This window comes from Prionailurus viverrinus, chromosome B3 (assembly GCF_022837055.1).
Source record: "Prionailurus viverrinus isolate Anna chromosome B3, UM_Priviv_1.0, whole genome shotgun sequence".
In the NCBI taxonomy this organism is placed as follows: domain Eukaryota; kingdom Metazoa; phylum Chordata; class Mammalia; order Carnivora; family Felidae; genus Prionailurus; species Prionailurus viverrinus.
In genome coordinates this window covers 138,352,475-138,379,083 of record NC_062566.1, presented here as the reverse complement: position 1 = coordinate 138,379,083, position 26,609 = coordinate 138,352,475, and the positions used below count along the sequence as shown (strand labels likewise).

Sequence of the window (26,609 nt, the reverse complement as noted above, 5' to 3'; positions counted from 1 at the left end):
GGCAGGGCCACAGGAGTCCAGAAAAGCGGCCGGGAGCCAACCAAAGTCACAAGGAAGGCAGTGGCCATGCACCAGGCTCTCCGGGCCCTTCTCCATCCCCCACCACCCCCTCCGCCCCCACCCGGCCTCTGTTAGTCTCCTACTCTTATCTGCACACAGAGTTAGGTTTGAGGCAAAACTCAGAACTGTAGAAAGTACAAAGCGTCCAAATAAAAAGTCTTTTTAATATAAAGCTGATGAAAGAGACAAATGGAGAGTAATCAAAACCTCATTAGGGCAAATAAGCAACCTGCCTGCAACACCACGGAAACTGATGGCATGGAGTCCTTCAGGCAGCTGCCGCACGGGAGTCCACGTTTTGGGACGAAACCCTACAACACCACTCAGGATGTTCACCCAGGCGCCCAAATTGTGGCCCCAGGGCTGTGGTTCACAGGGCCGGACACCGGGCAATGGTGCTCGCGGGTGCCCTCAAGGTGCTTCCGGCCAGCCCAGGTCAAGAGCCACCGGCTGCCCTGCCGGCTCATGGCATTGCCACGCAGGGGAAGGACGCCACGGGTAGGAGCTCAGGTGACCACATTAACCAATGGTGGCTCAGCTTCTGCTCCTCGGATGGGCTCACGACGTGGGGGTTTAAAACCTGCTCTTGGGCAGGGCGGCCAGTCATTGATGCAGCAGCCCCGCTAGGGCCTGCTGCATGCTTAGCACTTCGGTAGGTGTGGGAGCAGGGCAGCAAATGAGGCGAAACTGCTGTCCCAGGGTGTTTTCCATTCTGCTGGGAAATCACACACACACACACACACACACACACACACACACACACACACACACACGAGTCAGAGGCTGTGGTAGGAGACCGAGGGGAGAGTCCAAGCAGGCGGGAGGGAGAGCCGGCAGCCTCCCGGACTGCCACCTGTGTGTCAGGACACACACCGGCAGAGGGGCTAGGACAAAGCTCCAGAAAGAGGTCAAGAAACTAACACAAGATCTGGAAATCAAGATGGCCCTTTACAAGCTTTAAAAAAAGAGGAAGAAAAAGAAAAACATGAAATATTGATGACTCGTGCCAAACGAACACTAGAGCAAACGTGAGCTGGCCTGTCAGAGCCACGTTATCATGAAAATTTATCCCAGGGTGGGGGTTGGGGGGTGGGGGTGGCGGTCGGTGTTCTGGAGGCCCAAACAGGGGTCTAAATGCATCTGCAACTCTCTTTCTTGGGAGCCACGCAGAGCCCCAGCTCTGCCGACAGAGGGAAGAGGAACCAGGGCCGAAGCCAAGCGCCCAGCTCGGGAGCCATGTGTCCTAGATTTGCCAGAGCTGCTCCAATTTCCAGTGCCCGATCCTGCTCAACCGAGAGGGAATTTGCTGATGCTGAGGTTCCATAATTTAAGCTTGCAAAAAGGGTGACTGACTAAATATGCATTATGATTTTTAAGTCTCTGTAGTTTTTCTTACAAATTTGATTCATGATACAAGGGTGAATTTTATTACCTATGCTAATTTGGCCCAAACTACACAGTCACCTTAAAGTGAACTTTAACTACAAAGTAACTACCTTGAGAATTTCCCACAGTGCTGGTGGGCCCTGGAGAGCTGGGACCACATCTTAGATCACTGTGGCTCTATAGCCCCCAGTCCATGCTGTGCTCAGAGCCAGGGAGCTGTGAGGCTAGCTACTGTCATCTACCAAACACCAGGGAGCATAAGAGCTCGGAGCCGGCCAACCGCTGTGTTGTCAGGACCATAACAGCGCACCTCCTCTGATGCGAGATGGCCCAAGCCCTCTGCCTCTGGCTTCACTTCACTTCCTGACTAGTCAGTTGCAGCTGAATTGCAGCTAGGAGAGATCCCAGGGCAGCCACTGCCCTGCAGCTGGGAGTGAGTGAGTGCTGCTTCAGGACTCCATCGTGATCAGAGGGACATGGTTACCCCATGAGCACCTGCCTGATCCCAAGTCCTGTTGAGAGATGCTGAGGCACAGACGTGATTCACCTTGGGCCCCCACCGGCAGCGGTAAATAAACACCTGTTTAGCTGAGAGAACTCACAGTCAAGTAAGAAGATAAAGAGCTATCAGTGAAAACAGGTCACAGACAGTGCAGGCCAATCAAGAATGAAAGCCACGGGAGCTCAAAGACAGAAGCAAGTAACCTCTACATTCAGAGGCCCTTTGGGCCCTGGCTTCTCAAAGCGTGGTCCATGGACCATTTGCCTCTGCATCTCCTGGGAGCTTGTTAAAAATGCCAGATCTTATCAGCAATAGACTGAACGTGTCCCCCAACTCTATATGCTGAAGCCCTATTCCTCAATATGATGGTATTGGGTGGTGAGGCCTTGGAAGACGATATGGTTTAGATGAGGTCGTGAGGGTGCAGCCCCCACGATGGGACTGGTGTCCTTCTAAGGGAATGAAAAGACCGGAGCTCTCTCTCTCTCCATCATATAAGGACACAGCAAGAAAGGAGCACTCTGCAAAGCCAGGAGGAGAGCCCCCATCAGAACCTGACCATGCTGGTACCCTGGTCTTGGGCTCCAAGCCTCAGAACTGTGCACATTAAATGTCTGTTTTTGAAGCCCCTCAGTCTGTAGTATTTTGTTCTAGCAGCCCAAACAGACTGAGATATCATCCTTACCAAAGACCTGCTGATACAGAATCTGCATCCTAATAAGAGCCCCAGGTGCTCTCTGGCACATGGGCAGCGTGCAAAGCCCTGCTTTACGGATGACCTTGTCTTGCCCCTTGACCAACAGGGAAACCATGACTGAGAGAGACTGTAGTCTGAGGGGTTTGCCCACAATCGCCCAGAGGAGCAGGTGGTACGGGGAGGCTGAGAGCCCAGGCCTCCTGTAGCTCAGGCCAGTAGTACTAGAAGCTGGGAGGGGCTTCTGGAGAGAGGGACCCTAGAGTGATATGAAGGCCAGCCCACAGGCATCCTGGACTCCAGGCCACACCCATGTTCAAGCACACTGCCGGGAGAAAGAAGTCAGAGAATTTTGCTGGTGGTGTTATGCCAGCTTGAGTACGCGCACTCGGTCGACTCACATGGAACACAGCCCGCTGACCTGCTGGAAATGAAGTCAAGAACTTTGCAGTGATGAGAAATGTGCTCCAATCATCAAACCCAAGGAAGAGAGAGACGGGCCAAGAAAAGAAGAGAGGGAAGCTAAACAGCCCATTTGCTCTAATGAATTGGGCTGTGGCCCCAAGAAGTCCAGAATCCCAACCTTCATCATCTGGCTCAGCCTAAGGGTCATAAAATTGTATGACTGGAAAGTAGCTTAAAAGCTATCCGTTCCAACCACTCTTCAGACTCGGTTCTCTCAGACCGTGGCGAGAAGCTGTCTGGCCCTGCAGTCACGCTCCAGGGGTGGGCTCACTAGCCCAGCACAGCATGCCTCAGCTCTGTCCTTGGAAACCTACCCCTTACCTTTTAAATGCTGATTCACTTTGATCCAGCGATTTGAGTTCTGGGACCCAAGCTTAAGCAAATAAACCTCAAATATGGAAAACACTAGATGCACAAATATATGTCTTACAGTGGAATGTATAATAAAGTAGACCTGGATGGTCTGTTCGGAGATTCTCATTAACAGAGAGAAACTGCTCGCACACCTTGACAGAAGAACAGCTCTCTGGAAAAGATCTTGTGTGAGCACAAGGTTTCTGCAAGGATGCCCATAATAGAGGGAAGTACAGAAGCACCCACCTTGTCAGCCAGATCAGGATGGATCTCAACAATCAATAGGGTGACAGATGTCACAGCCAGACCTATCCATAGCAGGGGTTAGCCAGGTCGTAAATATTTTTGGTTTTGCAGCCCATGTGGTCTCTGTTGCAACTACTCAATTCTGCCACTGTAGTGTGAAAGCGGCTGCAGATGATACATAAATGAGTGCATGGCTGTGTTCCAATAAAACTTTACAAAAACAGACAGCAAGCCAGATTTAGCCCTGGGCTGTAGTTTGCTCACCCCGATCTCTACCTTCACATCTATTAATTTTAAATGGCAGGGAAAAAAAAAAAAAAAGGGGAACTATCCTCACTATCCAACCTAGGGAAATGGTTTTTTGAAAACGACCCATTGGATCCATATTTATTGAGTGCCTGTTTATGTCAGACTCTGCTCTGAACACCAGGCAGAAGGCAAGAAGCAAGTCAGGTAAGCACGCTGCATCAAAGGGATGTATTGAAAATTCTACAAGAGTCTGTGATAACAAGGAAAACCCTGACAGTGCTATGTAAAAAACAAAATATGAAATTGTGTATAAAAATCAGACCAACGTTTTAAGAACACACACACACACACACACACACACACACAGGGAAAAAGAACAACAGAAGAAAAATACTAAAATGTTACTAATGTTTCCTTCAGCTGGCTAGACTACCCCTTCTCTTTATTTCCCTCTACTTTCCAATTTTTTCATATGATTGCATATTACTTCTACAAGAAAACAGTTCCTCCTGCTGTATTTAAAAGGGGAAGCTGGTCTTGATTGTAAGCTAAGCTCTCTGTCCCTCCTGCCTGCACCTGCAGTTTCCACCACTGTCCCTGAAGGTGATTTAAAACAAAAACAAAACAGCCAAGCTGCTCAGCCCCACATGTTCATCTACACAGGAGCGAGCTGGAGAGTTCAGCACCAGGGACAGCGCCACACACCGCAGGCAGCTCAGAGGGGTGAAAAGGGAGCCACCCCAGGTGGGAGCCACCCCAGGTGGGAGCCACCCAGGTGGGAGCCAGGAGGGCAAGGAGGCTGTGCCTTTCTTCTCTGGCCCTCCCACTACTCCCACTTGAGACACTCAGGCAACACCTGTCAGAGGAAACGTAACTGAAGCAAGAGAGCTGTCCCTGAGCCTGGCTGATGCAAAATGGAACTAGCCCTGTGACCCAGAGGGAGAGGAGAGGCAGTCGGATTGCTAGTAAAGGGGAAGTAAAAACAAACATTGTGCAGATCCCTTTCCCAACATTATTAGCTTGGGAGACACTCGCAAATATGCCAATACCAGTCACAGCAACATCTGCTTCTAATTGCTTCTCCCCCAGCATTTTCAGAGCCTGTCAGATGGCGTCTGCCCTAGGAGAAAATCCAATATTTTTAACAAACTCTTAAATCAGATGGCGTCCTTGGTGAGTAATCTCTTACGTGTTTGGTCTTTGAGGCTAAAAACAGTAAGCACACCTTTAAGGGACGCGGCCGTCAGCAGGGCTGGGTAATCGAAGGCCCCACTTCAAACAGCATGACTAAGAGTTTCCAACACATGCAGCCCAAATACAAGTGTTCTAGTGGGTTTTTTTTTTTTTAATTCCACTGTGTCCACGTCTTTATGTGTAATTTTTCTCTCTTTTCCAAATATTTTTGTAAAAAGAAGTTTCTTTGTAAAAGAAAAATGTGTGATTTTTTTTTTTAAAGAGCACATCTCTCTGTGCTTTAATTTTCCCACTTGTGAAGTACTTTAAGCAAGACACCTATGGATAAAACTTCACATTTTCTTTAAAGAAACTGCCTGTGTTCTTAGGTTTGCAAAATGCCAGCAGCCCCTTCCAACAGCCTGTTGGGAAAGTGTCTTCCTGCAGTGGCCAACCTGACCTTCAAATCTGGGAAATCCAAGGTGGGGCGGGAGGCAGTCCCGGAGGGAAAGCCTTTAGGTAGAACCTTTTAGCATTGCAGCAGCCTTGAGCCCTTCAGGGTGGGACCACTGAACCCCTGAATCCTAAATGCAGGAGGGCAAACTGACATTCCATACCTTCTCCTTTCAAAGTTAAGTTTAACATGGGTTTTATTATAAACTACCCTGTAGGACTCAAGTGGCCGTGTGCCTCCTTCAGACCAGAGTAGTGCTTCTCAGACCTTGAAAACAAGTCAGCCTAAAATCACGGCGCACCCCCAGAGGCAATCGGGCCACGGCTCTTCCTCACTACTCTCCCACAAACCCATTCTCAGGCCTGGCTTCTCACTGCTAACCCAAACCAGGACTCACAGCATTGAAAGCCTCTTTGCCTGGGGCCAGTACCCTTGCCTGGAGCCCATGCCCCACCAGGTCAAGCCAGTCCCTGGTCCCTGCACACATTTCACACTTCTACCTTCTATACATACACATTCTGCATGACTGCCTTCCTCCCTCATTCCTTCACTCGGTCATCCGAGGCTTGCTCAGTGTCTACTACGTGCCAGGCACTGTTCTAAGGGCTACAAGTCAACAGCAAACAAAGTAGACAGAAAATCCCTACCCTGGAGGGGCGCCTGGGTGGCTCAGTCGGTTGGGTGTCTGACTTTGGCTCGGGTCATGGTCTTGCGGTCCGTGAGTTTGAGCCCTGCATCAGGCTCTGTGCTGACAGCTCGGAGTCTGGAGCCTGCTTCAGATTCTGTGTCTCCCTCTCTCTGCCTCTTTCTCTCTCCCAAAAATAAACATTAAAAAAAAGTTTTTTTAAAGAAAAAAAAAAATCCCTCCCTGGAGAAACTTACGTTCAAGTGAAGGCAGACAGGCAAGCAGATAAACATGTAAAATCCACAGTACACCGGGTGATGATACATAGTAGGGAGAACGGTGAGGGGGCAAAGGGGACGAGTGAATGCCAGAGGGTGACCATCACGGTGATCAGAGAAGGCCTCACAGGAGAGGTGGCATTTGAACAGAACCAAGCAGAGAGAGGGAGCCTCTACAGAGAAAACGGGGAGAAGAGCATTCCAGGAAGGAGAAGCAGGTGCAAAGCCTCTAGGAAAGGCAAGGAGGCCAGTGGGGCTGGAGGTGATGAGAAGGGGGAAGGGAAGCTCATGTAGGTATTGAAGGCCACTGTGGGGACACTGGCCTTTACCCATGAGTGAGATCAGAGCCTGGAGTGTTCTGACCAGGGGAGAGGCACATCAGACTTACACTGTGACAGACACTCTGGCTGCCATGTTGAGAACAAACTATAAGGAGTGGGGAAAGAGCTACATAGGAAACTACTGCAATTATCCCAGTAAGAGTCAACGGCAGCTCAAGCCAGTCACCACAGGATGTGCTCGTGACTTGGATGTGGGGGAGACAGGAAGAGCAGAGACAGGCACGGTTCTGACAGTTCCGACCCGCATCCCTGGAAGGGTGGAGCTGCCACTTATTAAGTGGGTGAGGGCAACGGAAGCAGCAGCTTGGTGAGCAGCGGGGTGGAAACTCCTCTGTGGGACTGATCGCCACCAGCCATTTAGCCCCAGAAGGCACGTGATCTCCAAGAAGCCTTCCTCACATCAAGCAGAAAGCCCTCGCCCTCTGAATGGTTGCTCGTCCCTCCCTTACTCCCCCACCCATCTCTCTCTCTCCCCCTCACACACACACACACACACACACACACACACACACGTGCACACATACGCACACACACAGACATACATACAGTAGTGCTCCACACCACTTATCTGCAACCGCACATCATTCCCTTGAGTAACCCAAAGGCTAATTCCTTTTCTATCATCTGGAAACATCTGCACACAGTAGGTACTCAATAAATGTTTTCAGAGCTGCACCTCTGATGTTTCAATACTCTAACAACCCAAGAACGTTCTTTCAGAACACATACACATCACGCTGAGCACCGATGAAACATCAGGTGGTAATTACCCCGTCTCCAGGGTCCTGCACCTAGATGCTGGCCCACCCCCGGTCAGTCACATCGCCGTGGCAAGCTCTCCTGTGGAGAGGCCACGGGAGGAAGACGGGCATCACCTTGCCGGTCCTTATATCCCAAGCTTTGACTTCGGGGTTGAAGCCTCCACACACAAAAAGGCTGTGGTCTTTCGGGTGAAATTTCAAAGTAGTGATTCTAAAGTCACTCTGACCGCTGAAGAGCTGGGTTCCTACAACACAAAGAAGAGAAGAGAGCATTAAAAAATACTCGGACCACAAGATAAATATCTTAAAACTAAGATGCCATCTGACATAGAGCTCTGGGCCCAAGGGCCCACGAGACTTTCTGGAAGCACAACAGACGTCATGGCACTTGAATCTCACTCTCTGACCAGCCCCGTCCCTGACTGGCCGAACTGCCCCCCAGGGCTGACCCAACAGCCGGACCCATGAACATCCCCTTTCCTGGGTTCCATCGACACTGCCTATCAACTCATTTAAACCACACAACCACTCAAAACCTGCTCTACGACTGAAGAAAAACCAAGGCTCAGGGAGCTTAAGTAACATTGTCAAAGCTGCACAGTTAATAGAGAGTATTTACCCAGGAGTCTAAAAAAGAAAAAGCAAGATGCTCCAAAGTGATCTTTGTGGGATCAGCCATCTTTCAACCATGACCTTACATTCATGACCACGGATGATTTGCTACAGGGAGTGGCTGGTAATGGTAGCATGATACTCTGGGCAACAAGTGACAGCATGACCCCACAGGGCCCGGGCGCCAGCATGGACAGGCAGTGTGGCCCACTGGGGTCTCACTGACTCTGCAGGACTCAAGACGGTCCTTGTCCTCTGCATATCTGTCATGAAACCGCTGTCGAGCGCTCACGTGCACTGTGAAAACATTTGTGTGTACACACACACACACGTGGTGGGGAAAATGTCGGTTTCGCCACTGTGAGCTTTCAGACGTCAGCGACATAAACAGGCTGAACTCAGGGCATGTGGGGAGCCGATCTCCGACCCTGAGCCCAGGTCTGTTGGGTTCCAAAAGCCAGCACTCGCTCCTCTATGTTGTGCCACATTATGCCCCAGGGCACTGGCTGTAGTTCTCGTGTGCTCCGTTCAACCCCACTGAAAATGCAGCCAGAAACCAGACCGGCCTTGGGAACCGTTCTTACCACGGGACACGTTCCCAGGGACCAGGCCATCTCACGGGCATGGCACCTGCTATGCAACACCCACCAAGAGCGTGAAGGTGGTTTCCCTCAGAGATGTCAGCAATGGCTCCCACTGCCCAGGAGGGACAACCTTGACTGCCCCTGGCCCACAGAAACTCCTCCACTGGACTGAGGCCATGGGCAGTTAGGGGCACGTGAAGCTGGTGGCCGTGGAGACCAACATGATGCCAAGATCTCCAGCATCATTTCCTCTCACGGGAACCCAGAGGCCATGTTTGCTCATCCATTTCAGAAAGCACTTCCAGAAGGCTGCCCTGCTTTGTGTTCAGGACCCCCCCACACAGCATTCTACCAGCTCACCAGGTAAGGAAATGAAAGTTCATTGACTGGTAGTCTTGAGTTACAGCAGGAGCCTTCATAAACCCAATTTGCCTAGATCCATGGTCTCTGCACTCGTCTGACAGCAACATCCAACAAGGGACAGCCCTTCAGCACGTATCACGGGGACGCGTGTTTGCTTGTAAGTTACATACCGCGCTACCGTGCGAATAAATTGTATGCATTAAGATACCAAAAATAAACTATTTTAAAGGAGAGACAAGGACACAATAACCAATATTTTAAAATATGAGCACTGGGTGTTGTATGGAAACCAATTTGACAATAAATTGTATTTTAAAAAATAATAAAATATATTTTAATGTGCCATTTTCTAAGAGTGTCAACAAACCTCTGTGAAATCATTAAATCAAACGAGTTTTTAGTGAGAGCTACCAAATTGACACTGCTTCCATTTTTTTTCAAAGGTAAGAAAACTGTCTGTGGCTCAATGATTTGAAAGTAGCCCAGTTAGGGCTCCAGTCCGTTCTCTGAGGTCATCAGAGCTAACAAAGACTCTTCCCAGAGATGCACAGACCCGGCTGGAAGATGCTTACCACTGGCGACAAAGGAGACACCGTCCGCTTCTGTCCATCCCTGATACAAAGGATTTTGTGAACGTGTTATGAGTGAGGCCCCAGTTCCCCTCAGGTCAGAAAAACGCTCCTGCAACTCATCACAGGGTATTACTGCATTCTCATATTTTTAATAGCCCAATTCAAAATCCATTGACATTGTCATCTCAAGGATTTTGAAGCAGGTTAGAAAAACTGCTCCCAAGTTAAGGGTGCAGATATTAGTGTTTTTAATAGGTGACACATTCACATAGTTTTTGGTTAACAAATTATAAGATGGTGGAAACAAAAACATTTCTTTTCAAAATGATCTTTCCACAGTACAAACTTTTGGGAAAGCTCTTCATTAAAGTGTCACCTTTCCCTTGATGAAGGGTTATGTTGATTTTTTTCCAGTATCTTCCAGGGGCCTACAGTTAGCAGTCATTTGTCATCAGGGAAAACTTTGGAAACACCTGAGGTTTTGTAAATGGAGCCTCTATGCTTCTTGAAGTTCAACAAGCCCCTTAACTATTCCACTCAAACGGGCAGTGCACAAAGTCTTTCACGGTCATCCTGTGTCACTATGATGTGAAGAGGGGCCACTGTGGGTCCTGTCATCCGTAATGGTGAAGGGCCTATAAATAATAGCCTAGCGGTCCAGCCCAAGGGGGCAGTTAAGGCAAATGTGGGTCTCTGCCTGGTGGAATGTCGAAAAGCCATTCAAAACTGGAATCACAAACCGTGCTCTTTGGCAAGACAGACAATGCCTGATACCTGTTCTTGGATCACAAAAGTATTAAGTAGGGATTGATACGGGCAGAGGCTGGGAAGAGATTCACCGACTTGAAGTGGTTTGTTCTAGGGGTTGTAAGATCATTTTTTAAGTTACACCAATATCGTTGTCATGATGTTGTGTGTGGGGGGGGGCTTTTTCTTAATAAAGAATCCTTCTAACCAGGCATCAGAGAGGAGCAGACTTACAGGAGTCTGGGTCCTACGTGTCTCGTTAGGTCAACAGACAAGCAACTGTCTCAAGCAAAAACTCACATCCTGGGGAATTAACCTGAGTGGAAACCCGATATTCCTTGAGCTTCCTCTTCTTTCCTGAAACCCATCAAGCTATAGTTGGTGGTCAGAGACCACCCATGCTATGCCCGATTAGAGATGCCCCCTCCTAGGGAGGATGGAGGTCTCCCCACGGCCGGGACTCGGAATGGCACTTACAGAGACCTGCTGGGACAGGCCTGGGAACTGCGGCTCAGGCCTCAGGGCACGTGCCCCAGCCAGGTAGCCAGGGGACCCATATGGGGGATGAAGAAAGGGACCACCATCATGTCCCCTCAATGGAAAAGGAGCACACAGATGCCACTGTGGCCCCCACGCTGCTGCAAAGGCCCCGGCCAGAAATCTCCTCCTGGCACAGGCAACAGTACCTACTGTGGCCCTCCTGCTCGCTCAGAGTCACTGCTAGTCCTTAAGCCCAAAAGGAAAAATAAACGGTCTGCCTGGAGAAAAATTTTCCCTGTTTCTTGGACCATGGCATATAACCATATGCTTATTTCAGAAACAGCAGTGAATTAGGCATGTTTTTTCAAAAAGTGCAGTGATACAGTCTTGCCAACAATGAGGAAAAGGTGGGAGGAAAAGCAAAAGCTGAGTTGCTAAAAGAGGAGGACTGAGCTTTTTCTGCTAAAAAAAAAAAAAATGCATGTATTTCTGCATGTTATTCTTCAACCTTCCAAAGAGACTGGGACGAGCCTTCGAGTCTCGTAAGTACTCCGATGTTCCCGTTACAACACAAGTGATGCTTTCTATCTTTTCTCCTACTTTTTGTTTATGAGAACTAGGCCTTTCTGTATCTGCTAAAAGGGTCCAAAACTCAAAGATTTTAGAGTCTTTGATAAGCTTCCAGATAGCTCACGGGAAACACAAAGGGGGAGATTCCACCGGGGAAGGAGGTCTAGCACAAGGCTGTGGCTCAGAAGTCGGGGGCCCCAGCCGTCCCGGCTCGGCACCGTGCTCGGCGCAGGAGGTGGTGCAGCAGAGGGGCTGAGAGTCGCCCAGACCCAGGCCCCACCCCAGGAGAGGGACCTGCCCAAGTCTGTGAACGGCAGGCTGTCCGGGGACCACACGCGAGAGACGTGCATCCATAATTCGTAGAGTGCTCTGGAGGGCGTGGCAGACACAGCAAACAACAAAAGGGAGCTATGATTGTTGGAAAAAGTTAACCCCCAAATTACTGAATTCATGCTTGGTTAAATTAAAACCTAAAACCAAGGGCTACAAGTTCTTAACAGCAGGAACCTTGAGAGAGGAATGATTTGGAGTTTCTGTCTTGAGGCTATGAGAATACAGTGCCCTGGGCTAGTCTTTGCATTTTGTTGAAGAGACACAGATAAAGGCTGGAAATATTTATCAGAGACTATCTTGTTCCAGCCCAGTGAGGTGAAGGTCCTTTCTTGTCAGACTTGTTCCTCCTCTACATGTTCCTACATCGAGTGCCCTGTTCACCACGTCCTCTCCTCCCTCACGACGCTACCTCAAGCACAATGGTTAGTTGCTATGTAACCTTTAACCTTGAGACTATCTTGCTTGGTTACATGCTTGTTACAGAAAGTTCTATTTATTCACTGTATGCTGCTTATGGGAAATTGAGTTTTAAAATATTTAATCCACTAACACTGACTTTATTGATCTTGTTATAATGAACTCAACCAGTATAAGAACTGTTCAGATCCTCTTGGAGTTAGGAAAAATCACTTCTTTTCCTCCTTGAATCAATAATGATACAAATAAACCATAAATTGTCATTAGGGCAAAAATATGCAGAAACTCAATTTATTCTCTTGACGCTATCATTACTACCCCTGGTTCCATCACCAATATTGAGAAGATAAGGCAGCTGGTAACACTAGCCAGGAAATTCCTCAGAGGTTCCCCTCTTCCTTTCTCAGGTAGAAACCCAGATGACCACCCATGTGGCTGGGGCAACACCACCTGTCCACCCTAATGCCTACCTTGGGGGACCCTATCGTCATGCAGGGCTCTGAGTCCCCAACGGGTCCTCTTCGTCCACTCAGCATGTTTGGCCCCCAGCCCAGTTCCTGGCACATAACAGACATTTAATCCAGGTCAGATGAAACCCAAGTAGGGGACCCCAAGAAAGAGAAAAGAAGTTCACGCCCTCCTCTGCAGGGAGTGGGCATCTGTCACCTCCAGGCCTGCGTGCAGCCCTCTGTAGTAGGTGTCATTAGCCCATTTCACAGCAGGAGAAATGAAAGCTCTGAGAGGTGAGGGCTGGTCCAGGGCCACACAAATCAGCCATGCTGGGAGCCAGGCCGGGCCTGTCCAGCCCCAGAGCCCTGCTCTCCGTACCCCCCACCCCCCCCCCCCCCCGCCTTGCCTGCCTGCAAGCTATCCGTGACCTTTCCTTCTCCTTAGCTCTTTGTTCGTATCCATGGACTCACGAACATGCAGGGGAGACGCTGACAAGGGAAAGCTGATGCTGTCGGCTCATGGTGATTGAGCTCGTGTTCCCAGGCAGGCGGCATATGACTCATTTCGCTAAAATCAATATCGTTACACTCATCCTCTGGGAAGTACCCCGCCAGCTGTAAATCTAACCATCCTGACTCAAAGTTAACAAGAAAAGGAGCTTACTAACTTTCAAATCAAACTCTATGAATCAGAAACAGGGGCCATCTCAGCACGCCCGGCAGAGTCCCGGGAAGGGTCCGGGTGCGTCCACAGGTCCCCCGCGGTTGAGCGGGCGCCTCTGGCTCAGCTGGTGGTCCTCTCAGATCCACAAAACCAGGATAATAAAGCTAAGCTGAAGAAGCTGTCGTGAGAATTGGAAAGACAGAGTGACATAAGGGGGCAGGCCCCAGACGGACAGTGGGGCCTGCGGCAGCAACAGAAAAAACGGCAGTCGGCGTTTCTCTTTATATCAAGTCTGGCTGCTGCTCTTAATGATCTGGACGAGACTGAATTCCTTAAAGTTGAAAAGAAAACAAAAGTTCTCAACTTGCAAACAAGGTGTGTCGCAAGGGTTTGCCTCAAGTTGGCTTTTCTAGGGCCCAGCAGGCCCCGCTCGACGGCAAGCGTCCGGGCTCCCAGTCCGTCGGCAGAAGAGGTCTGACCTACGAGGGCAGCCTGACCGCCCGGCGGCTGCCTCTGAGCGCACGCAGAGACCGAGTACCAGCACGGTGGGGCGACGGTAGTCCACGAAACAGTGCCGTCAGTTAAAACCGCTATTCGTTTATTCACAGGACGGCACAGGCGTCACTGGGAGAAAATGACAGGACGGGGGTGTGTGGGATGTGGCAGGACCCGCGGGCACTTCCCACAGGGTGAGGTATGGGGCTGGCAGCGTGTTTCATGGATGCGTAATAACACTGGATTTAATATCCAACGCTAGGGTCGTACCCCAAAGCTGTATGGAAAGAGGGGGAGAAAACAAGCTTGAAACTGGAGAGAAAACCTCTTCAGACCGGAAGGGGAAGGGTGTGCGTGGGAATGGGGCCCAGGGCCAAAGAGGTGGTAGACCTGAGAACGGGCACATTTAAAAGAGGGCTAGGGACAGGGCATTGGGGGAGGAACGAGCTTGGGAGAAAGAGGGGTGGATGAGGGGCAAAGCAGGGGCAAAGCAGAGGAGTCTGTGGGGGTCCTGCCTACACCAGAAGGACAGACGGAGGTGCGCAGCTGCTCCCTGGGCAAGAAGGCACTGGAGGGGCAGTGCCAGGGCCATCGTCGGCTCAGACCTCACTGGGCTACGGGGCCCCTCAGAGATTCTGTGTCTGGATCCAGCGGCCAACCCCTAGGACCCCAGGACTGGACACACAAAACGTGCCCGTACCATCAGGAGCTGTGCAAGCATGCCCATCGCCCAGCGGCCCACGATGCGGCTGGGCATCCGCCTTCCTGCCTCCACAGGTACCTAAAGGGTGCCTGACCCAGTCCCTCGGAGCTGTGCCAGGGGACACTCAGTCATGGTGCTCAAAAGCCAAAGCATGGAGAAGCCCAGGCCCCCTGCAGGCACCTCCTCCAGGGCCTGGAGTGGCGGCACCAGTCGGCCCAAAAGGAGCCCCATCTGCAGCCCCTCCTCTAAAGCCCCATGAGCTCCTGGTCTTCGTCAGGTTCTAATTTGGATGCTTCTCACCCTTCCTATGCCAAGTGTACTATAATCGCCAGGGCTAACATTTCTCCCACCGGAGCAGCGGCTGTCGACAGCCAGAGAAGCATCCTTCAGCCAGTCACTTAATCAGAAGGCTGGGTCAAGATCCGTCCGGGCGCCCCTTCCTCCCAGAGGCCCCAAGCTCGCTTCCACAGGTGGCAAGCCAGCTGCCCGGGGGAGAGCCAAGCAGGGCCCCTAGGGGTGGGCTTCAGCAAACCGTTCGTCCTCGGCAGGGAAAACCGACGCGGTGAGGGCATGCCACTCCCAGGCTTCGACAGGCAGGCTCTGCCAGTCACACAGGCCACAGGTGGATCCCAGCTCTGTTGCTGCTGGCCGCGAAGCCTCGATCAAGTCCCCGAGCACTCCAAGCCTCAGTGTCCAGGTCAATGAAATGGGGATAAAAACACTGTCCTCACAGGTAAGTGTAGGTACTAAAAATGTAATAAGTAAGCAAAGGGACTAACATCTTTTTGTCCATTTCAGCTTCATACAGACCAAGCAGTGTGCCAGGAACCAGGGCTACACCACCCGGGGCCTGGCCCACGGTGCACACTCAGCTGATGTGGCGGTCCCCTTTCCTGAAGCATTTCTGTGACGGCAGTCCCAATCAGGATGCAAAACTGAGGGAGGCACCAGAACGCACCTCTTGGAAAACAAGAAAAATGGTCACTTACGGGTCCAATCTCAGCTGTCATTTCCATGCACCATGACCCCCCACCAAAAGACACAGGGACCCCCAGAGCAGGAGGAGCTAGCCAGGGGCTGGGGACAGCAAGGCTGCAGGCAGTGGGTTATCTGCGGGAAGAGACCTTCCTCAGCACTGGGTGCCTGGAGCTCTGGAGAGCGGGTCAGGCTGGACTGTGGGGGGTCTGCACACGCACCCCCCCATAAAGGGCAGCTGCCGTCTCGTCACCAGGAGGAAGCCGCTAGGCCACCACCAGAATTTTGTCACGGAGAAGCAACACGTGGAGGAGACACGGGGAGGACCCAGGAAGGCCTTCCCGGCTGCCCCAGACCCACATGGGGACCAAGGGCCACACTCGTAAGCCGGCTGGGGGATCACCAGATTGGGGGCTTTTGGAGCTGAGCTACCAAAGCTGCCGCATCTGAAGAAATGGCCCAGCAACCGGGGCTCTCTGGACGCTCGGCAGGAACAAGGTCATTATTTCCCACCATCCCAAGGGCCTCAGAGGGAGGGACAGAGGGAGGGACAGAGGAAGGGAAGGGACATGTTTTGCTGAGTGCATACCTGAGCCAGGCATTCTGCAAAGTGCCTACAAACATTATCTCGGCTATTCCCCTCAAAATCCTACCACCAGCCAGGTACTGTTATCCCCTTTCATGGATGCAGAAACAGAAGTGAAGGAACTTTCCCCCAGGACACCCAGCTCAGGTGAGTGGAGGAGCACATTCGCACCCCATTCGTGCCCCATGACACTGCACTGCCTCCAGCACTGTTGGGACCAGGTGCCATTGCACGGACATCCAGGACAGGCTGGATGCACATCAGGAGAGCTGACCAGGGCAAAGGAAGGAAGACAGGGTACCTTCCCCAAAGTCGGAGCCCTGGGGGCTCCAGGGGCCCTGCAAACCTATGAGGCCTCAATAGCCAGGCTGGGGGGCACCTGCCAGTTGGGGGGGGGGGGGCGTGATGGGCTGGAACCTTCACAAGACCAATGCCCGTAGAAGTGAACAAACTCTTCAGGGGATTTCGAGGAGATGGGCTGATTTGGTGTGCAGGACAGCTGACTCATAAGGCAGGCGACACTGGGGCCCTGGTGGAGCTGGCCAGGGTTCCCTGAGGCCACTCGGACTAATGCATCAGAGACGTTTTGTTAGGAAGATTACAGACTGAAGCGGGAGCACCAAAAATAATGAATCTGTGAGTGGATTTTATTTAGGTGTTGATTCATGGTTGTCCTATAAGCCAACAGCCCGTCAGAACTATAAATTAACGAGATAAAATGTGGCTGGCTCTCCATATTTCAGGCCGGGTATTGACATTTCAGAATCCACAGATTTTTAACTGTATTGATTGAGGACACCAGGATAAATGGCCTTGGCACCAAATTCCCATTAACGACAATGGGCACCGAGTGACTAATTCCCAAAGCACTGCGGTGAGAACGCCCTGCATTGCCTTCTCCTGGCAGGGAGTTCTAATTAGATTGAAATGAAAAAGCCAAATCACCAAGGGCGGAAAGAGGCAGATCGAGTGAAAAGGGAAATCAGACTCGGTGACGAGAAAGGACGACGAGAGAAGTCAAACCGGGCCGAGAGCCACAGGGGCCGCCCAAGCCCACCGGCCTCTGTTAAAGACAGCATCTATGACAACCTGGGCCAAGGGTGGGGACGCACAGCTGAGGTGGGAGGCACGGTGGGAGCCACCGATGGGTTTCACTGCCCAGCAAGGGCCAGCCTCTGCTCACACACTCCAAGTCGCTGCTCCGAGCCAGCCCTGGCCAGATGACGAAGACACGAAGACTCCCAGGGCAGGCCCCATTCTCAAGAGCTCCCACACTAGTCAGGGCGACAAACACAGAGACCAACAGCCCCCTCAGCAGGAGAAGTCCATGTCGGGGCTGGAGGGCTGCTCCAAGGGTGAGGTCCACACCCTGAGACCTCCCCACGAGGGACAAAGGATATCCAACGCGCTCACTGCTACAGCCCCAGCACCAGGTCCTACACATAGCAGGTGCTCAGGAAATACCTGCTGAGTGAATGGAACCCGGCTCTCAACAGGTGATGAGCACTATTCCCGGGAGTGGGGCAGAGTGGAAAAGTCCCCCCGTCTTAGGCGAAGCCCTGAGGACAGGGGCTGAGCCTTCCCTCCACCACCCAGTACACCACCGTTGGAGGAGCACCCTGGGCCTGGGGCCACACGAGCTCCGCTCCAGTGAAGTTCTGCCACAGACTGGGCAAGGCATGCCCCCTCCCCTCCTCCAGCTCTCCACCTCACCCTGGTCATACCCAACCAGCTGAAGATACCAGGCAGACCTGCCCAGAGTGCAAATCAAGCCATGATTCTCTCCTGCTCCAAACTCAGCAACGGCCCCCTACTGCCACCTGCTGTGGCAGTCCCTAACTTGTCAGAAGAATCTCTTCAAAAAAATCCAAAAATTTCAGAAGCCTTCCCCCACATTCACACACACCCACACATGCCACGGCAGTGTCTGTTTAACATCTGTTGATTGAGAAGATACATCATGACAAAGGGCCACTAAGCATCCATTAATGTTATCAAATGAACTCATATTTGATTAACCCAACAGCACCGCCAGGATGCGAAAAGCATCACTCCTTCGCTCCGAGGGTGGGCAGTGCAGGTACCCATGGGCACCCAATGACCCTGGAGTGGGGGGGCAGCGGGGCCAGGAAAAGGAAAAGACCTCACAGGCCGGGAACCACAGGTCTGCACCCCCAGACTCCCCCGCAACTGCCTGCACCCCACAACGCCACACACTCCACTCCTGTTCCTCTAACAACTCTGTCCTCATTGTTCTGTCTGCTGGGAATGTGCTTCCCTCCTCCTCCACCGCACCCCGTCCACCCGGATCCTCTGTCCCCTGGGTCCTGGGTCCTGCCTCCTGCCAGGTTCCAGGCTACATGTTCTTGCATCTCGCTCCATCACCACAACCTGGGATTCTGTCCACACTTCCGTCTCCCCCGGCAGACAAGAGCTTCTGGGGTGGATCCTGGGTCTGCATCTCCAATGCTGAGCATGGGTTACTGGGCACATGGGCAACGGAGTGAGCCTGGCAGATTTTTGCACACAAAGAAGATTCTGGCGGTGCGGCCTTAAAGGGCGAGACCCCAGATGTAAGGCTGCAGGAGAAGGCCTAGCACACAGTGGGTGGTCAGGACATTACCCACCGCGGTCCCTGTGGCACGAAACTCCCTGAGCCATGGCGTCCTCATCGGCCCTGTGGGACTCACTGTAAGACCACAAATGGTTAGGGAAACACTGTGTTGAGAAGAAAAACCCCATATACACTCAGCACCATGGAAAGGACATAGGATTTGCAAATGCAGACACGGCTCTAAATCCCCACTTGCCACGTACCACGGGGAGGTCGTGAGCTAGCTACTCCCTGCTCTGAGCCTCAGCTTTCTGCCTGTAAAATGGAGAAGAGATTGCAGGCAGCACGCCGTGGTGAGGGCCTGTGGCACGGTACCGGCCGCTGACACGGCCACCAATCTTGTCCTCACCCCCGCTGAGGACGCACGGGGCTCAGGCAGAGGAGCCTCGAGGCCAAGCCTCAGCAATCCAGTGACGAGTATGCTCCGGGTGGGACACAAACCTCACCATTACCCTACACCATCCGCCGTATTCCTTCGCCGTGCCCCCTCCCAGCTGCTGGGGAGGGGCTGTGTGGTCGGGCCCAGAGCTGTCGTCTCCTGCTTGCCAGGCCCTGAGAGAGGCACGGACCCCAGGGCCTTTGCCACGGGGTATGGGAGGCCTATGTGAAGACTTGGGACACCCCGGGGATGGGTGGGGACTCCGGCCTCCCCTCCTGGCCCCGGTAGGAGAGTCCAGCAGAAAAGTGACCAGAAGGAGCCCGAGGAAGAGAAGGCAACGTGGGTGCTGAGACCAGCCAACCTGAGTCAGGGGCAGAGGCTTCGAACCAGCTCTGACCCCGTGGCTCTGTCCTCGCCTGAGGACCACGGACAGGACCCCACGCAGGGGCTGTGGCGGGATTAGGTGCTAAGAGTGCCTGTTGCACAGGAGTACTCGCTAATGTAAAGTTCCTTCCACTGACTGCTCTCTCCTTCTCGCCCTGGTTGTCAAGAGCCCCCTTAGGATTTACCCAGCACAAATCCATCTTACCCAAATGCCTTTTCAGTGTAGGCATTAAAGCAGAACTCGTTTGCAGACTTTCCTTATGAGCTGGAATCATTCCTTGCAGCCTTTCAACGATAATGAATTGACAGGAATTCTAAACTGATTCCAACCAAAGGACATTGTGATAAAGCTAAATCTATTTTGGTACAAATTACATGTCAGAAGTTGATTAAAAAGCTACCTCTTTATCCAGCCCCACAGCTTGGGCTGAGACAACCTTGGGGCTCTGTCCTCCGGGCAGACTGGCAGAGGCCCACCTTGAACCCTCCGTGGAGAGTCGTGGTTCCAGGCAAATGCCCTGGAAACGCACTCACCAACGTGAGCCTCTCCTGAGGGCTATCTCCTACTGCCCCGAAGCCATATGCAGCTTGTGGCTGCTGACCGCCCAGAGAAGCTTCCCGATAAGAAAGCCGACCCAGCCGCCAGCTCCGAGGAAGGGGCGCCTCGGGGTAACAATGCAGTGAAACACACCTGTTTCAAGGTCCGTGAGGTGTAGGGCGAAGTCGAAGCCCCCGCTGAGGATGCGCCGGCCACAGGGGGACCACCGGGCGGCCCGCACCGCCTCACTGTGCAGGCAGTAGGTCTGCAGGCAGCGGCCTGAGTCCACAGCATTCCACACCTACGAGGCAAACACAGCGCCAGACGTCAGAAGCGGAGGCCTGGTCTCTGGGGCTTGGCTTGGCCCCTCTACGGGGTGGAGAAGGTCTCATAGCGGAACGAGATTCCTGTTGTTTTACCATCCAAGCCACATCTAGCTGTTAAGTTCTTCCGTGCAGAAATGTCAAGTTTTCGGGGCTGGTGAGTTGAGGGGGAGCTTTTCCCAAAACCCCTCCCGGGCTCAAGGGGACCCACAAGAACACAGCGTGCCCGAGTCCCGCCTCTCCCCCGCCCACCCTCCCCACCTGCTTTGCAGCTGCTCACCGCCAAACGTCCCGCTCTGCTCACACTTCTAGCCCAGTGTCGCCTGCGTCTCTGATGGCTGTCCTCCAAGACAGGGCTTCGTGAGCCCTGAGGTGGACACCGCACCGAGTCAGGCTATCCTCTTGGGTCCAGCTTTGAGAGTCAGATTCGAAACGGAACCTGCCACACCTGTGCTTACAACCGGGCAAAGAGCCAGGATCTGCCAGCTGTCCTTTGTCCTGGGGAAGAGGTGCCATCCTTCATTCCCACCCTGGCTTTCCCTGGCGACAAAGCCGATGGCAGAAAGCCCCATGTACATTCAATGACTTCTGAAATATGCTCTTGAGCCCTCAAGTGTAGAACTGCACATTCCAAGGGCCAGGGCCACTCCACACAGGAGAGAGCCCTTCACCAGCGCACCAGCTCGTTCAGGAGCCCCGTGGAAAGGCTGGTTAGCACGGAGCCTGATAGGGCTGGCTCTGGGCCTGGCCAGTCCCCTACCCTCACTGACAATACAGGAAGCAGGGGAGGCTGTTGTCCATCGTCTGAGGTGGCTTTTAGAGGATCAAACACGAGAGACAGGCAGAGCACCTGCCACCGGAGTGTGGGCCTCGGAGGCAAGCGCCTCCCATGTGATGCTTCTGTTTGCAGATCGTGTGACCTGGCCAGGCAGCCTGGCCTCCCTGGGCCTCAGTCTCCTCCTCTGTGAAGCGGGGGTCAGAGCCCCACCGCAAGGCCTGTGGTGAGGAATGAGTGGAGCTGGTGCGCGGGCTCCTTGGGGCTTGCCGTGCACCCAGTTCTTGGCAACAGTATTCTCTGACCTTCTCTCGGTTACGGTGGGGAACCCAAGCCTCGTGTTCTTCGTCGCCACCCACGCACATCCACAAGCCAGATGTGGAGATGGCCTTCCCTCTCAAGACGAGAAAATTCATCCCGCTGCTTCCCCAAGGTGCTCACAAGGCAAAGGATCAGAGTTCTGAAAGCATGTTTCCTGGGCATATGGAAATGTCTGAGCTTAAGGAAACAAGAGCAGCTGTCAACGAATGCTAAGAGAGCTCAGATCCTTTTTTTCTTATTGGGGGTCAATAGCTGGGGTCTCGAACTGAAACAATCATGACATAGCAGCATCTACATTTAGAAATATGGACAGAGGGCCGCCTGGCTGGCTCGGCCAGCAGAGCACACAACTCTTGATCTCAGGTCATGGATTCAAGCTCCATGTTGGGCATGGAGCCCACTGTAAAAAAAAAAAAATAAATAAATAAATAAAAAGAGTATGGACAGAGGGGCGCCTGGATGGCTCAGTCAGTTGAGTGTCTGACTCTTCATTTCAGCTCAGGTCATGATCTCACGGTTCGTGAGTTCGAGCCCTGAGTCGGGCTCTGCGCTGACAGTACGGAGCCAGCTTGGGATTCTCTCTCTCCCTCTCTGTGCCCTTCCTCTGCTCATGCTCTCTCGCTCTCTCAAAATAAGTAAATAAGCATTTAAAAAAAACGAGAGAAGAAAAATTCTAAAAAAAAGAAATACGGACAGAAATAACGGAAGAAACAACCAGAAGACGTCAACACGGAGTGGAAATTTATGGTAGAAGAACAGAGCATGTAGTTTTTTGCAAAACTAGGGACAAGTATGACTCGTTAATAGAGAAAATAAAGTAGAACTAATGAGCTACACCTACAGAGTTAACAATGGCAAAGCAGTAAAAGACATAATATTGATTACATGAGACAAGCTTCATATACACAGCAAGATGCCACCTAAATTACCAAAACACGTAAAACATCACTTCACACCCATGGCTTCTATCAAAAACAAGAAAAAAGAACAAGTGTTGGGAGAATGTGGGGAAACTGGAACCTCTGTGCACTGTCAGTGGGAACACAAAATGGCACAGATTATACGGAAAACAGTACGACAGTTTCTTAAAAAATTATGCATAGAGCTGCCATATGATCCAGCAAGCCCGCTTGTGTGTATATAACCACAAAATGGAGAGCAGGGTCTCAAAGAGATCCCTGCGCACCAACGTTCACAGCAGCATTACTCACAGGGGCAAAAGGTAGAAGCAATCCGAGTGTCCACTGACAGAAGAACGGATAAACAAAGCATGGTCTCTCCATACAATGGACTACTATTCAGTCTTAAAAAGGAGGGAGATGCTGACACCTGCTCAACACGGATGAACCTTGAGGACATTATGCCGAGTGAAATAAGCCAGACACTAAACGGCAAAAGGCGTATATAATTCCACTCACATAAGGTTCCTAGAAGAGTCAAAATCATAGACACAGAAAGTAGAATGGGGGATGCCAGGAGCTGGGGGAGGGGAGATGGGGAGTTAGTGTTTAATGGGGACAGAGTTTCAGTTTTGCAAGACAGAAAGAGTTCTGGGGATGGATGGTGCAATGGTTGTACAATAAGGTAAATGTGCTCAATGCCAATGAACTGCACACTTAAAAATGGTTAAAACGGTAAATTTTATGTGATATGTATTGCAACACAATTTTAAAAACATACGTGAAGCAAAATTCTATCAAGCTTATTTGTGCATTTGTAGTAAGACCATAACAACATATATGAAGATGATGGTCACTCTGGGGAAATGGTGGGTGAGGGACGGGGTTGGGTGAAGGGCACTGTGAACACTACACTGTCTTTCTGAGAGAGAGAGAGAGAGAGAGAGAGAGAGAGAATGCTCTGAAGCAAATATGTTCAAATGTCTCCACCTGTTAAACTCATTCATTTCTTCATTCATTCAACAAACATTTCTTGAGCAGCTGTTATTAGCCAGGCATTATTCAGCAGCAAACAACTAAGACAAAAACCCCTGCCTTCAAAGAGACAGACACTAAACAAGATAAACCAGCAGAATCTCTATAGCATGTAAGGTAGGGGTAAAGGCTGGAGGCGTAGTAAGTGAGCAAGAAAGGGGCCCTAAGGGCAGCAGAAGTTGAGATGGTGGCCAGGAAGGGCCTCTCAGAGAAGGTGGCTCTGAAGGAAGATCTGAAGGGGGGATGATGGGAGCTATACAGAAATTGAGGAAGAACCTTCCAGGCGGAAACAGGACCCCTCTGGCTTCTCTACCAGGAGGAGAGTACAAGGCAAGGGAGACAGTGTGGAGCTTCTGCAAGAATCCAGGGGACAGAGGAGAATAGTTGGACCAGCTGGAGGCACTGGGAAAGTGGCCTCACTTGGAAAGTAGAAGCAACAAAATGAATGGGGGGTGGAGACAAGGAAAGAGAAGAAAGAGAGGGGAGGAGGAGGAAGAGGAGGGGAAGGCACCAAGGCGCAAAGCAGCACACTGGTAGGTCTGAATTCTCGGGAGGGGGGCCTCTGAATCAGCCATGGAGACATGTTAGGGAAATCCATCAATCTGTAAATTGCCCGATAACGCTCCTCTGAAGTGAAAAATGCATACTTGGCTCTCCTGGCTGATATATACACAAGGATAGCGTCAGAATCAATGCGGACCAGTCAGCCACTTCTCCAAGCTACCCAGGGTGAAGGAGAGAAGAAACGTTGCTAATCGCCCTCCCTAATTGAATTTAATGTTCACCGTCAGGTTTTAAAGATTAATTCCCAAACACTGTGGCAGCCTGAAGTGTGTACCTTTTTTCAATTAAGTAATTAGAGATCCCAATCTGCCTCCCTGGAATTAAGGAGTTAAGTCTTCTGTCAAACGTTCTAAGATGGCTTGGTGCATTAACTAGAGACAGACATTCTATGTGTCCAACAGAAGTCAGATTTGGAAAGAACATGACAAGTGAAACACGCATTTGCTTGGCTTTCCTGTATTTACTGTGGTTTCCAGGTCCTGGTTACTGATACATGGCTCTACCAGGAGTTCCTCACAGTGTCTTAAGACCTACTGCTTTAACCACAGGTTATGTTCTTTCTGCCTGTCTGCCTTTTGTTTTTGATTACAAAATAAACACAACCACCTTGTAAAATATTCAAATTATACAGATGTACAAAAAACCAATACCCCATAGGAATCAACTATAGGACTGTGGTTCTCTGATTATATTGGAACTAAGTATGCTCGGGGCGGGGGTGGGGGGGTGGGGAACGAAACAACAAAGAAACACAAAGAAGAAAATAAGAGTCGTCCATAATTCCACCACCTGCACACAGTGGCTATCAAACTTCTGGGTGAATCTTTGCCTCCCATCTGGCCCACCCCTGACAGCTCCTGCCTCAGGGACATTCCTAGTTCAGCTGAAGTTCCTGGCCTACTCTCTACCCCCTGGCAGCCCCTGCTACTCCAGGATATCATTCTAGAGACGACTATCAGACTCACTAGCTCAGCAAGGCTGTGCAACCTGTGCGTAAACTTTGACCAAGCCATTTGCCTGCAAAAGCTGTGGGATTCCTTTATGATGTGTGTCAAAGGCTGGAACTGCACTGAATGTACAGAACAATTTGGGGAGATATCTCAACGTTATTGAGTCTTCCAATGCATGAGTAGGATATGTCTCTCCTTTCATTCAGGCCTTCTTTAATTTCTCTAAGCAACGGTTTGTAGTTTTTTTGTTTTTATTTTTTATTTTTTTTTAACGTTTATTTATTTTTGAGGCAGAGAGACACAGCAAGAACGGGGGAGGGTCAGAGACAGAGAGGGAGACACAGAATCTGAAACAGGCTCTAGGCTCTGAGCTGTCAGCACAGAGCCCGACGCGGGGCTCAAACTCACAAACCGCGAGATCATGACCTGAGCCAAAGCTGGACGCTTAACCAACTGAACCACCCAGGCGCCCCGGTTTGTAGTTTTTTAATGAAAAAAAATCTTATGCATCTTTTGTCAAACTTATTCCTAATTACTTCATATTTTGATGATATTGTAAATGGTATTTTTTATTTTTAATTTCAGGCTCATTTCCAGTAAGTAGACACGAGATCAGTTTTTTAGATCTTGACCTTGAATTCTGCTAAACCAACTTTTTAGTTCTAGAAGTTTTTTTTTTTTTTTATAGATTCAGTACAATTTTCTACATAGACAGTCAGGTTGTCTGCAAATAAAGACAGTTTTACTTCCTTCTTTCCAATATGGATACCTTTTGTTTCTTTTTCTTGCCTTATTGCACTGGCTAGAATCCCCACTACAATGTTGCATAGACATGGTGAGGGCAGACACGCTTGCCTAGTTCCTGATCTTATGGGGAAAGCAGTCAGTCCTTTACACAGTTAAGTATGATGCAAAAGCTAATGTTTTCATAAATGTCCCTTATCAGTTTAAGAACATTCTATTTCTACTTTGCACAAAGTTTTTTTTTCTTTATCAGAAATGAATACTGTAGATTGTTAAATGCTCCTTCTGTATCTCTTCACACGATCATTTGGTTCTTCTTTTTTAGTTCATTAATATGCTGAAATGCACTGACTGATTTCAAATATTAAGTGAAGCTTGCATTCCTGAGACAGATCTTACTTGGCCCTGATATTACAAATAAATAAATATAAGTATATATGTATACACACACACAAACACACACACACAGTTGGATTAATTTGCTAAAATTTAATTTAAAATTTTGTACTTATGTTCATGAAAGATATTGGTCTATCACTTTCTTCTCTTACAATGTATTTTTTCCTGTTGGGTATAAGGTAATGATGGCCTCACAGAATGAGCTGGGAAGTATTTCTTCCTCTATGATTTTCTAGAAGAGTTTGAATAGGATTGTACAGGAGTTTCCCAGGGCTGCCATAACAAAGTACCACAAACTGAGTGGCTTAAAACAACAGAAATGTATTGTCTCATGATTAAGGAAACTAAAAGGCAGAAATTAAGGTGCTGGCAGGGTTGGTGCCTTCTGAGGGCCATGAGGGAAGGATCTGTTCCAGACCTTTCTTCTTGATTTCTACATGGCTGCCTTCACGTTCACATGGTGTTCTCTCTGCCTGTCTGTCTCCAAATCTCCCCTTTTGATTAGGATGCCAGTCATACTGGATTATGGCCCATCCTAATGACCTC

At 50.6% G+C, this 26,609-nt stretch overlaps 1 protein-coding gene across 13 annotated transcripts in view; it reads right to left on the bottom strand.

The window, feature by feature from the left end:
- The window catches only part of WDR25 (WD repeat domain 25), a 142,796-nt gene that overhangs the window by 37,573 nt on the left and 78,614 nt on the right, over positions 1-26,609 (bottom strand). For all 13 annotated transcript variants that reach the window (XM_047864649.1, XM_047864637.1, XM_047864638.1 and 10 more), the window contains 2 exons: positions 20,207-20,354; positions 7,703-7,833 (listed from right to left, as the gene is read on the bottom strand). In XM_047864649.1, the coding sequence (XP_047720605.1) occupies positions 7,703-7,833; positions 20,207-20,354 (279 nt within the window). The remainder of the gene's footprint in view (positions 1-7,702; positions 7,834-20,206; positions 20,355-26,609) is intronic.